Below are 13,561 nucleotides of genomic sequence, written 5' to 3' on the forward strand. Positions count from 1 at the left end.
AATAAACACCTATAACTACAAAAAAGGCCACTGTAACATATATATTGGCTAAGAGTGAATGGCTCCCCCTAGTGGTGGGAGTCTTCTAATGATCGGTTGACTGTTAATTGCAGAACCTGCATTTTGTAAAATAAATGTAAATGTATAGTCAGGATAAAGAAGATGTAAAATAAATCCGGATTGTCAACCTGGCTTTTTTCCCCCTCCCGGTTGGATCAGATCAGCTTACCATAGGTTGCCGTGGCGATGATCAGCATCCCATCAGAGCCGCCCTCCCTTCCTCCACTTGCTCTCCTTCCCTCTCGGCATCCACAGATGCGCTCTCACTCCACTTTACCCCGCTCCTCCGGATCCATCACTCGCCAGGAAGATGAAAACCACTTTTTACCTCCTTTTTCTTTCCACCTGTTCCTTCCTTCTGCTGCATCTGGGGGGTGAGTGTGAGAGTTTCTGTTACTTAAGATGACTTACAGTTAAGTTAAAGGCAGACTTCAGTGAAGCGGCATGTTTTAATCCTGCTGTATAGCAACATGACTTTGCACTATAGAGTCATGGACAAATACTGGCAACCCCAAGATGCTAATGTCTTGGGGTCATGCTGGTATGAAATACAACCAAATCAGCCTTATTTATACAGCATGACTGTAGGCAGCATATATTGTCCACACCTATAAGTATTATATACAGTATAACATAATATAGTAGTATTGCATGTAATACAATAATGATTCTTTGGACATGTTGAATTGTATAAATGCAATTGTGAGATTTTCTCTAATGTAACCAGTATGCATACTGGAAATAGATACTGGAAACCATTACCATCTTTTTCCACGCATCTAAACCTCTATGTAATACCCTGAACCTTACAAAAAACAGCAAGTAATTCCCAAATACCTTTGCTAAAAAATATCGTTGTTATTCAATGAATGCATGCATTTCAAAATGCACTACTTATTTATCCATTTATTATGTATGTATTTATTTTTTAGCAATTTATTTTTAAGCCAAAAAAATACATAAAAATACATTTTAAAAATACATTTTCAGACTATTTTTATTATTATTATTATTTTGTAAAATTCAATTTGATTTTTGACTGGAATTTTTGAACAAATGTATGGTACTAAATCTAAATCTACTTACCTATCTATGACCTAAACCTGCATTCTGATACAGAGGGCACATGTTCAGAAGCCGAGCATAAGCTCTTCTTGGTCATCTTCTTTATTTTTTAGCAATTTATTTTTAAGCCAAAAAAAAAAAAAAAAAACATTTTAAAAATACATTTTCAGACTATTTTTATTATTATTATTATTATTATTTTGTACAAGTCAATTTGATTTTTTGGGAAATTCTAAACAAATGTATGGATTGCACTGTATTGCAATATTTATTCATTCCGCTATTGACCCCCCCTGGCTCCATCTACCTACCTATCTATGACCTAAACCTGCATTCTGCTATAGGGGTCACATGTTCAGAAGCCGAGCATAAGCTCTTCTCAGTCATCTTCTCCAACTACAACCAGTACATACGACCCGTGGAGAACGTGTCTGAGCCCGTCATCGTCCAGTTCGAGGTGTCCATGTCACAGCTGGTCAAAGTGGTGAGTCGGTTGGGGAATGTTTCTGTCTATAGCTGGGCAATGTGTGGTTCACCACTTTCTTCCAACATACGGTACTAACGTCATTGACCAGTTTTGGATATGGATGGAAGAAGGCAGCGGGTGAAAAAGATAATGTCAGTCGTTTGTGGAAAAAAAAAATTTGTATCGGTACTTGTATATTTCTTAGCTAACCTTTGAGTGTTACATTGTTAGTGATGATTTTAGCGTTCTTTCTAAGATGACACCGTGAGTCGGACTGTCACATTGAGTAACGACGTTCTACGATCCTCAGTGGCTCCACAAGCTCATTGTGAGTTTTTTTAATAACTCATATAGTCTATTTTTCGCTCGAAATTTTATGGGTGTGGCTTAAACACTGATGTATCGGAAATTACATTAGTTGGTGTCCTACTTGATCTGTGCTAAATTAGTTGAGTTATTGAAATGTAGCTTGGACTGAAACTATTTTTTCACAACCCCCCCTAAAACGCCACTCTCAAGCGTAGTGTTGATTCAGCCAGATTGCATACGGATTCAAAAACGGAAGATTGTAATAAAAGTTTCATTTGCACAGATAATGAATTTTTCCACATTACCATCTGTTTACATTATGCTTACATGGGAGATTTGCGCTTGACAAGAGCATGCCATCTCGCTGTCCGTGTTGATGAATGACTTTTATTCCGTTCCTGCACCTGCTGCCCCTCATATCCTAATGCAATTGGCGTGGGTGAGCCTTCGCCAATTTCTACAGCAGGACTCAACAGCTCATAGTACCGGCATTGAACATTTCCGTCACGCCTCCTTATGACCGAATAGTCAATCCTCTTATAAATGAAACCGTTTAATTATCATTTTAGTTATTTCATACTGTACATCAACAGACAAAATAGTCAAATGATCAAATTGTGCATTTACATGGCCTGTTGCTAGGCAGAATTCATGGGGCACATTCATTTGTGCCCCGTCGGCATGGAATATGACAGAAAACATGCCGGTCATGCCCTCTAGACTGACAGAAACCAGGACGGTAATATACACATTGAATCTGTGCTACGTATTGAGTATCATAAGTCAATAAAAATTTAGGTGGGGCACTACACACTCTGCCCCACTGGTTGCATTCTGATACAGGGGGCACATGTTCAGAAGCCGAGCATAAGCTCTTCTCAGTCATCTTTTTTATTTTTTAGCAATTTATTTTTAAGCCAAAAAAATAAATAAAAATACATTTAAAAAATACATTTTCAGACTATTTTTATTATTATTATTATTATTATTATTATTTTGTAAAAGTCAATTAGATTTTTGACTGGATTTTCTGAACAAATGTATGGATTGCACTGTATTGCAATATTTATTAATTCCGCTATTGACCCACCATGGCTCCATCTACCTACCTATCTTTATTTTTTAGCAATTTATTTTTAAGCCAAAAAAATACATTTAAAAAATACATTTTCAGACTATTTTTATTATTATTATTTTGTACAAGTCAATTAGATTTTTGACTGGATTTTCTGAACAAATGTATGAATTGCACTGTATTGCAATATTTGTTAATTCTGCTATTGACCCCCTCTGGCTCCATCTACCTACCTATGTTTATTTTTTAGTAATTTATTTTTAAGCCAAAAAAAATAAATAAAAATACATTTAAAAAATACATTTTCAGACTATTTTTATAATTATTATTATTATTTTGTAAAAGTCAATTAGATTTTTGACTGGATTTTCTGAACAAATGTATGGATTGCACTGTATTGCAATATTTATTCATTCCGCTATTGACCCCCCATGGCTCCATCTACCTACCTATCTTTATTTTTTAGTAATTTATTTTTAAGCCAAAAAAATAAATAAAAATACATTTAAAAATAAATTTTCAGACTATTTTTTTTATTAATATTATTTTATTATTATTACCTCACTTTGTGTCAGTGCCATTTATACGGAAGTGGGACAACCGGTGGCTTTTCCAGGCAGTGTGAAATGGGCTGTAGATGCAGTTTAGTTCAAATGTAGTTACGGGTGTATGTAATTGAACATGCTCTGGTTTCATCACTACACCAATCCTCCGGAGGCCCCTCCTCCACCTGTGTTCCGAAACCCGCATGGAGACACAGGGAGCTTCAATTTTCAACTGAATTCAATGCTTCATGCAAAGAAATCACTGGATCATGAGATTGATTCCTTCACGGTCTAAGTCACAAACCTCACCCTACACGCCCCCCCCCCCCACCGATACGCCTTATTTGTCGGAATAGAAGTTAAGGCTGCAGCTTCAGGCTGCAGGTGTGGAGGACTCAGCTGCAGGAACACGCAATCGGCCAGTCAGATGATGTGATGATGCTAAAATATTCAAAGTTTGTCCTGTCCTAAAATACACTCTGTTTTTTTTTTTTTTAGGATGAAGTCAATCAGATCATGGAGACCAATCTGTGGCTGAGACATGTAAGTTCACCACACGAATGGACCTGAAGACAAGGGTGTCATGTACTGTATGGGTCTCACTCTAGACTGGCAGGATGAATGAATGAATTATTTATGGAGGAGAAAGAAGGGGGCTGTTAGGCACATTGATCCTTGTAGAACTGTTTCTTAAACCACGATACGCATCACATCAACTCCATCACTAATACTGTAAAGAGACGGGAGCGGATGTATTTTAAATGAAAAGAACAGTCTATCAGATGTACCATCAATGTCTTCACTCATCTCAAGGTGGTAATAGAGCCGTAACACAGGACAGACGCAGGTGTTCCTAATCAAGTGACCTTATGGTTCCTCAGTTGCCATCATGCAGCGAGTCAGTTTTGCATCTTTCTTTGGGCGAGAAGCGGGGTACACCCTGGACTGGTCGCCAGCCAATCACAGGGCACATATAGACAAACAACCATTCACACTCACATTCATACCTATGGACAATTTGGAGTCGCTAATTAACCTAGCATGTTTTTTGGAATGTGGGAGGAAACCGGAGTACCTGGAGAAAACCCACGCATGCACGGGGGAGAACATGCAAACTCCACATAGAGATTCCACCCTCGGCCACCTCTGTGTGGAGTTTGCGTGGGTTTTCTCCGGGTACTCCGGTTTCCTCCCACATTCCAAAAACATGCTAGGTTAATTAGCGACTCCAAATTGTCCATAGGTATGAATAGGCTCCAGCACCCCACTTGTGAGGATAAGCGTTAGAAAATTAATGAATTAATGAAATTCATTGGTGCCTGTCAGGGTGCTGCAATGATATCAGCTTCCCTCTGGACTCTGGACCCATATGAGGTGGAATGAACACGTTTTGGATACAGCATTTTTAAAATATCGTTTTTCATGATTGGGGAAAAAAGGCTGTACGTTGTGAAAAGTGGTTAGCATGCAGGCCTCACAGCTAGGATCCCCTAGCTAGGAGTTCAATTCCCCCCTCGGCCATCTCTGTGTGGCGTTTGCATGCGTGGGTTTTCTTCGGTTTTCTCCCACATTCCAAAAACATGCTAGGTTACTTGGCGACTCCAAATTGTCCATAGGTATGAATGTGAGTGTGAATGGTTGTTTGTCTATATGTGCCCTGTGATTGGCTGGCAACCAGTCCAGTGGCATTAGAGCCCTGAAGACATGATATAGCACCCCTATAGTCACATTTACACTCCTATTACCTAACATAGTAAACATGATAAGCAATAATAAGACATAATAACTCACCGTTACGCTGCACAACGGTTGAGTGGTTAGCGCGCAGACCTCACAGCTAGGAGACCCGAGTTCAATTCCACCCTCGGCCATTTCTGTGTGGAGTTTGCATGTTCTCCCCGTGCATGTGTGGGTTTTCTCCGGGTACTCCGGTTTCCTCCCACGTTCCAAAAACATGCTAGGTTAATTAGCGACTCCAAATTGTCCATAGTATGTGAGTGTGAATGGTTGTTTGTCTATATGTGCCCTGTGATTGGCTGGCGACCAGTCCAGGGTGTACCCCGCCTCTTGCCCGAAGACAACTGGGATAGGCTCCAGCACCCCCCCAACTCTCGCGAAATGAATGAATGAACTCCACACAGTCATTAAAGTGTGTTTACATGTCTCGATGGGTACTGCTGTTTTGACTAGCATTTCTTTAACCACAGTAAGTCAAAATGTCAATGTCAGTTTTGACGTACAACAACGTATAACAGACATTTTAAAACTTTATTTACCTTTTTTTTTTACATGGAGTATAATCAAACTGAAACAAGGTATTTGTACATGTATTCAGACAGTAATCACACATCACATTGTAATACATCCATTCATCCCGGGACTGACGCATAGACAACCGACATTCACAGCTAAGCAAAATAAGTTCTAAATTACAGACGTAATGCAAAAGTGAAAAGTTAACCACTGTAAAATGTTAAAAAAAAACACAACACACTTTATGTTACATTTGTTAAGTGTGAGTCTTACTGCTTTGAATATGAGTCTGCTTGCTGAGACCGCAACTTCTTTTGGAATAAGTGTTGCAAAAAAAAGCCATAAAAAGCCATAAAACGTTTGATGGTCTAGGACATCATGCCTGACGGTGCTTCAGACTTGTTTTGTGCAGCTTCCAAGACTTATTTTTCCTGATGAATCTTGCTCAAATTCCAAATTGACTTCACAGATTCCGTTGTCATCAATTTCTCTGCAAATACAGCATTCTTTGCTAAAGAACTGGGGCTAAACCTCAGGCTACTATTACCATCAAATGCGAGGCATATCAGATGTGGGTTGCTGGTTCTGAACCACCTGGCTTTGAAAAAGGGGCTGTAAAAACAGGCCCAGGGTTCCCACCACACACACGATGACAAAGATCCAAAGGAACATGCGATCCACCACCATGGCCACGTACTTCCAGTCCTCAATCACCTGCAAAACACACGGGAATCAAGTAAGAACTCAATCAGAGTTAATGTTATGATACAGTATATCATCATAGTAAAGTTTTATGTTCTATCCCAGTGGGCTGAAACCTGGACTGCTGTTGACCCTTTGACCCCTTTATCCGTTGTGTCCTTGGTTGTTTTTGGAAGCGGTCATTTCTCATTCCAGATTCCCTCCTGGTTGTATTGATTTATCAGAGAAAGCAGTAATTCAACTGGAATCTGTCTTGAATTTGCTGAGTCACAGATACTGAGAGACCGGGGTTCAATTCCACCCTCGGGTACTCCGGTTTCCGCCCACATTCCAAAAACATGCTAGGTTAATTAGCGACTCCAAATTGTCCATAGGTATGAATGTGAGTGTGAATGGTTGTTTGTCTATATGTGCCCTGTGATTGGCTGGCCACCAGTCCAGCGTGTACCCCAAGACAGCTGGGATAGGCTCCAGCACCCCCGCGATCCTTGTGATAATAAGCAGTAGAAAATGAACTAATTAATAAATTATGCAGTATTTTGAGAGAAAAAAAACACATCCATAGCAGGTGACAAATCAATTCAATTTGATAGCCCAGTGATGAATAAAAAATGTCTATAAATGAAACACAACATCTGTCTCACACATTAACTCACTCTCCTGCAAAAGTGCTCATCATCTCATCCCTACTATAGAAATACAAAAAGCAGACAACTTATTCGGTTTGTGCAGAAGGAAATAAAACGCACCACAATGTGTTTAATGGGCCTTATTGCTAGTTTTTTTTTTTTTTTTGCTTCGCTGCAGCTGGCAATCCTCGCAAGAGCCTTAATGAGACAATAGTAGGGCAGCACGCGGGTCCTGTAAAGCTTTCACTTAATTAAAAAACAGTAAATGTCAAGTAAGAAGTAGGATGCGAGCTGTCGGTACAGAGTGAAATATGTGACGTATAAACCAGACTGGGGCGGCACGGCGGTCGAGTGGTTAGTGCGCAGACCTCACAGCTGGGAGACCAGGGTTCAATTCCACCCTCGGTCATCTCTGTGTGGAGTTTGCATGTTCTCCCCGTGCATGCGTGGGTTTACTCCGGTTTCCTCACACATTCAAAAAACATGCTAGGTTAATTAGTGACTCCAAATTGTCCATAGGTATGAATGTGAGTGTGAATGGTTGTTTGTCTATATGTGCCCTGTGATTGGCTGGCAACCAGTCCAGGGTGTACCCCGGTGTACTCTCGCCCAAAGACAGCTGGAATAGGCCAAAAGAATTCATGGCCAAAGGTGGAATTGAACTCGCGTTTCCTAGCTGTGAGGCCTGCGCGCTAACCACCCGTCCGCCGTGCAGCCCTTTTCAATCATACACAAGCAAAAGAGAATTCAACCACTGTACAGTAAAACTAAAATAAAGTAAAAATTTTGCCTATTCCAGCTGTCTTTGGGCGAGAGTACACCGGGGTACACCCTGGACTGGTTGCCAGCCAATCACAGGGCACATATAGACAAACAACCATTCACACTCACATTCATACCTATGGACAATTTGGAGTCACTAATTAACCTAGCATGTTTTTTGAATGTGTGAGGAAACCGGAGTAAACCCACGCATGCACGGGGAGAACATGCAAACTCCACACAGAGATGACCGAGGGTGGAATTGAACCCTGGTCTCCCAGCTGTGAGGTCTGCGCACTAACCACTCGACCGCCGTGCCGCCCCAGTCTGGTTTATACGTCACATATTTCACTCTGTACCGACAGCTCGCATCCTACTTCTTACTTGACATTTACTGTTTTTTAATTAAGTGAAAGCTTTACAGGACCCGCGTGCTGCCCTACTATTGTCTCATTAAGGCTCTTGCGAGGATTGCCAGCTGCAGCGAAGCAAAAAAAAAAAAAAAACTAGCAATAAGGCCCATTAAACACATTGTGGTGCGTTTTATTTCCTTCTGCACAAACCGAATAAGTTGTCTGCTTTTTGTATTTCTATAGTAGGGATGAGATGATGAGCACTTTTGCAGGAGAGTGAGTTAATGTGTGAGACAGATGTTGTGTTTCATTTATAGACATTTTTTATTCATCACTGGGCTATCAAATTGAATTGATTTGTCACCTGCTATGGATGTGTTTTTTTTCTCTCAAAATACTGCATAATTTATTAATTAGTTCATTTTCTACTGCTTATTATCACAAGGATCGCGGGGGTGCTGGAGCCTATCCCAGCTGTCTTGGGGTACACGCTGGACTGGTGGCCAGCCAATCACAGGGCACATATAGACAAACAACCATTCACACTCACATTCATACCTATGGACAATTTGGAGTCGCTAATTAACCTAGCATGTTTTTGGAATGTGGGAGGAAACCGGAGTACCCGGAGAAAACCCACGCATGCATGGTGGAGAACATGCAAACTCCACACAGAGATGGCCGAAGGTGGAATTGAACTCGGGTTTCCGAGCTGTGAGGCCTGTGTGCTAACCATTCCTGTTGTCAACATTAAAAATGTATTTCTTCATTCATTCATTCATTCATTCTTTTTCTACTGGGTGCTGGAGCCTATCCCAGCTGTCTTCGGGCGAGAGGCGGGATACACCCTGGACTGGTGGCCAGCCAATCACAGGGCACATATAGACAAACAACCATTCACACTCACATTCATACCTATGGACAATTTGGAGTCGCTAATTAACCTAGCATGTTTTTGGAATGTGGGAGGAAACCGGAGTACCCGGAGAAAACCCACGCATGCACGGGGAGAACGTGTAAACTCCACACAGAGATGGCCGAGGGTGGAATTGAACTCAGGTCTCCTAACTAACTAACCACTTGGTCACCATGCAGCCAAGATAATTATATAATATTTTTTATTTGCTATGGTTTTCAATAGAATTTTTGTTGTGTGTTTTAGATCTGGAATGACTACAAACTCAAGTGGAATCCGAAAGATTTTGGAGGGGTTGAGTTTATACGTGTGCCATCCAACAGGATATGGAAGCCTGACATTGTGCTTTATAACAAGTGAGTGTGTTTATTTTTCATGGAAATGCTACGACATAAAGACATAAATATTTGAATATATGATGGTAATGGTAATGGTTTAATTTCATTTGAACATGCATCAGATTACAATTGAATGCATCACATAATCAGTTCACAGTTCCACATGTCCAAAAGGAGTAGGAAGAAGCAAAGCTTATTAAATCCTACCCCTCCATCTGGTACTTTTACAATCAGTAACTGTTACATTTGTTCACTTCCTGCTTTCCTATTACAATTTAGGTTTTTAAAATTCATTTAATTTTAATTTTAATTTTAATTTTAATTTTAATTTTAATTTTAATTTTAATTTTAATTTTAATTTTAATTTTAATTTTAATTTTAATTTTAATTTTAATTTTAATTTTAATTTTAATTTTAAAATGTATAGCACATCATGACTGGTTCAAAACTCTTCATCCTTGTATTTAGCAAACATCGACTGCTTGTATTGTTTCTTGAATTGGCTCATCGTTGTGCATTGTTTGAGTTCCTTACTCAATCCATTCCATAGTTTGATTCCACATACTGAAATGCTATGCTATGCTATGCTATGCTACGTTTTACAATCTAATTCGGTGACACTAATTCGAACTTCCAAATATGCCGACGTGCTTATGTTCGAGAAAACTTTTTAGTGTGAACGTAAATGTGAACCATCAGAACGGGGGTCCAGGTCGATTTTCGGTGTACCGATTCCAGTTTATGTGCCTCATGTTGGTTGTGAGCGTTTACATACTGCATGAACAAAACATATGGACTACCTGCTCTGAGTTTTTTTGGAAGTCTGACAGAGACCAAGTGTGAAAGTCCCACCAGACCTGTAGTGGACCTCAGGGTTGCTCCACACCACATCAAAGGAATCTGTAATGTAAACACAGAAATAGGTGAGAATCGGTGTATGATCAGGTAGAGGACATACATCGATCTTGATCTACTCGCAAAGGTCGAGCAAATCAGTACTAGGACAGACTACAGTAAATACAAAGATCTAAAATGATGAAATATAAGATGGTTCCTCCATCCCGCCGTCTTTCCCGTTCCACAGTGCAGTCGGAGACTTCCAGGTTGACGACAAAACAAAGGCTCTTCTCCGATACAACGGCGAAGTCACTTGGATCCCTCCCGCCATATTCAAAAGCTCCTGTAAGATCGACGTCACCTACTTCCCCTTCGACTACCAGAACTGCACCATGAAGTTCGGTTCGTGGACCTACGACAAGGCTAAAATCGACTTGGTGCTGATAGGCTCCACGATCAACCTCAAGGACTTCTGGGAAAGCGGCGAGTGGATGATCATCGACGCCCCAGGCTACAAGCACGATATTAAGTACAACTGCTGCGAGGAGATCTACACGGACATCACATACTCGTTGTACATTCGCCGCCTGCCGTTGTTCTACACCATCAACATGATCATCCCATGTCTTCTCATCTCCTTCCTCACTGTGCTGGTCTTCTACTTGCCGTCGGACTGTGGAGAAAAGGTCACGCTGTGCATTTCCGTGCTTCTCTCCTTGACCGTTTTCCTCCTCGTTATTACTGAGACCATACCCTCCACGTCATTGGTCATCCCTCTCATCGGCGAGTACCTCCTCTTCACAATGATCTTTGTCACCCTCTCCATTGTGATCACCGTGTTTGTACTGAACGTCCACTACCGCACTCCAAAAACTCACACGATGCCCAATTGGGTACGTAGAGTCTTCCTCGGTCTGCTGCCCAAAATCATGTTCATGACCAGACCCGAGAGAGATCCAGAGAAGATCAACAATACCGTTCAGATGATCCAGTCAAGGCCGTGCGGTGTTCACCCTCCCCTGCAGAGACAACATAAAGCTGAGGCTCTGGCATCCAGCGTGGTGTCGAGTCTGACCAACCGCCAGAGGCTCCTCAACAACACGGAGCTCTCCAATCTCAACAACTTGAGTGGAAGCCAAGCGGCCAAGCGCAGCGGGTCAGGATCGCTGTGCTGCGAGGGTCGCTGCAACACCTGCTGGCACCAGAGATCCGGAAAACTGCCAGCGGATTCCGGGGGTGGAGGCGACGGAGGCCTCGGTAGCCTCGGAGTCTTAACCGGAGGTGGTGCTGCAACCGGATCTGGGAGTCAATGCTCCAGCTCGGAGTCCCTGGATGTTGGAGCCATGTCTCTGCTGCCGGTCTCCGCAGAGGTGAGGGAGGCGATTGAGAGCATCAAATACATCGCGGAGAACATGAGACTACAGAATGAGGCCAAAGAGGTGAGAGCTCACTGGTACGCCCTTGAGCAGGGGTCTCAAACACGCGGCCCGCGGGCCAAATGTGGCCCGCAGGATACTAGATTTATGGCCCCCTTTTATGGCCTTGATATGAAAGTTTAATGTTAGTGCGGCCCCACGCAAGTTTGATATGGATGCTGTATGGTATCATGTACCCAGAAAAAAATATTACGTTTGATTAATGTTCATGTTAAAGGTTAAATAACTGTTAATAGTTATCCTCCCTATCCGTGTGGAAGTGGTAAGTTTTTGGCTATTTAAGTTTAAAGGAAATAACTTGAAGACTACCGTTTAGGTCGCGAGCTGTCTAGTTTGCGAGTTAGCATGTGTCTCAAGACCCTGCAGTTGCGCAATATGTTGTAAATATAAATATATAAATATATATATATATATTATAATTCTAATAATGCTTTGTTAATTTTAATCTGAAAAAAATAATTTGTCTACCCACCAACTATATGTGGTTTCTTAAGTTTTTATTATTTGCCGTTTTATTATTATTATTATACTTATTTATTTATTACTGATTCATTGATTTTCTTTCTTTTTAATTTGTTTATTTATTTTTCATCTTATTTTGTGTAGAAAAATAAAAAGTAAGATATTTGAAAACAGTGGAATGTTTTATCAGAGCTTTTCTTGTAGAAAATTGGAACCAAAGCGAAGTTTTTAATAAATAATAAATAAATAAATAATTAATAAATAAATAATAAAGTTTTTAATAAATAAATGCGTTTTTTTTTGGGGAAAACCTGATGCGGCCCAGTCTCACCCAGACCCTAGCTCCAGTGGCCCCCAAGTAAATTGAGTTTGAGACCCCTGCTCTTGAGGACCAGTATTTGGTCATTTGGATGTGTGCTCCATCTTCCACTAGGGGGCAGCAGAACCACATGAATGCGATAATGTGTCCTACAGTTTTTATCTTGAATTCATTGTTTTGTCATCCTCTCACAGGTTCAGGATGATTGGAAATACGTTGCCATGGTGATTGATCGCATCTTCCTGTGGGTTTTTGTCCTAGTGTGCATCCTTGGAACCGCTGGCCTTTTCCTCCAACCGCTTCTACTTGGGGACGACATATGAATACACTGTATATATTTTTTTGTACTTTTACCAAACTTTAAACACTTTAGACTTTCAAAATGAAGATTTTTTTTCCAGGACTCTTTAAAGGAGAGGACAGGAACAAGTCACTGTCACCAAATGACAATATAAATAACTATAAAACTGCACATTAACAAGCACGAAGTGGAAAAAAAGCATGGAGTGACATCCTGTGGTGATATAGTGCTACTACAACCTCTATTTATTTGTGAGGTCTTCCAAAGATGCCCCAAAAATAACATGATGAATAAAGACTGTATATTCTATTTCCAGACAACTTTGACTTCTTTAATATATTTCTAAATAAATCCAATGTCTTCTAGTGCCTTAGGGCTGCAGATTTAATCTAAAAAAAAAAAAAAAAAAAAGGCCTCCGAGGTTCTATTTATCACTGTTCCACATCTGGTGAGCTCCCTGGGAGCAATGTCAACTGATAGGATAATCAATATCACGATCAAGTGATAAAGGAGCTCTTTGGGCCCCCTGCTTGTCTCCATTGAGACTCAAGGAATTATTTGCTGTCAAATGTAAAATCCCAAAATGTCCCAGATGAATAATTAATGACTCCATTATGACAGACTGGATCCAAATTTTGCCTTTAGAAGAATGAACGCTATCAGCGACTGCATTTGATGTATATCTGAAATATAAATGTAAATGAGTCTCTAAAAATGAACAGTTCCTGAGCTG

At 40.6% G+C, this 13,561-nt stretch overlaps 1 protein-coding gene across 1 annotated transcript; it reads left to right on the top strand.

The window, feature by feature from the left end:
* Window positions 1–352: 352 nt before the first annotated feature.
* chrna3 (cholinergic receptor, nicotinic, alpha 3) lies at window positions 353–12,858 on the top strand. Its single transcript, XM_058088428.1, has 6 exons — window positions 353–434; window positions 1,470–1,609; window positions 4,019–4,063; window positions 9,382–9,491; window positions 10,558–11,749; window positions 12,722–12,858. The coding sequence occupies exons 1-6, from the start codon at window positions 371–373 to the stop codon at window positions 12,848–12,850; spliced, it is 1,680 nt and encodes a 559-aa protein (XP_057944411.1). The 5' UTR covers window positions 353–370; the 3' UTR covers window positions 12,851–12,858.
* Window positions 12,859–13,561: the final 703 nt, after the last annotated feature.

The sequence above is a fragment of the Doryrhamphus excisus genome, chromosome 12 (genome assembly GCF_030265055.1).
Source record: "Doryrhamphus excisus isolate RoL2022-K1 chromosome 12, RoL_Dexc_1.0, whole genome shotgun sequence".
NCBI lineage: Eukaryota > Metazoa > Chordata > Actinopteri > Syngnathiformes > Syngnathidae > Doryrhamphus > Doryrhamphus excisus.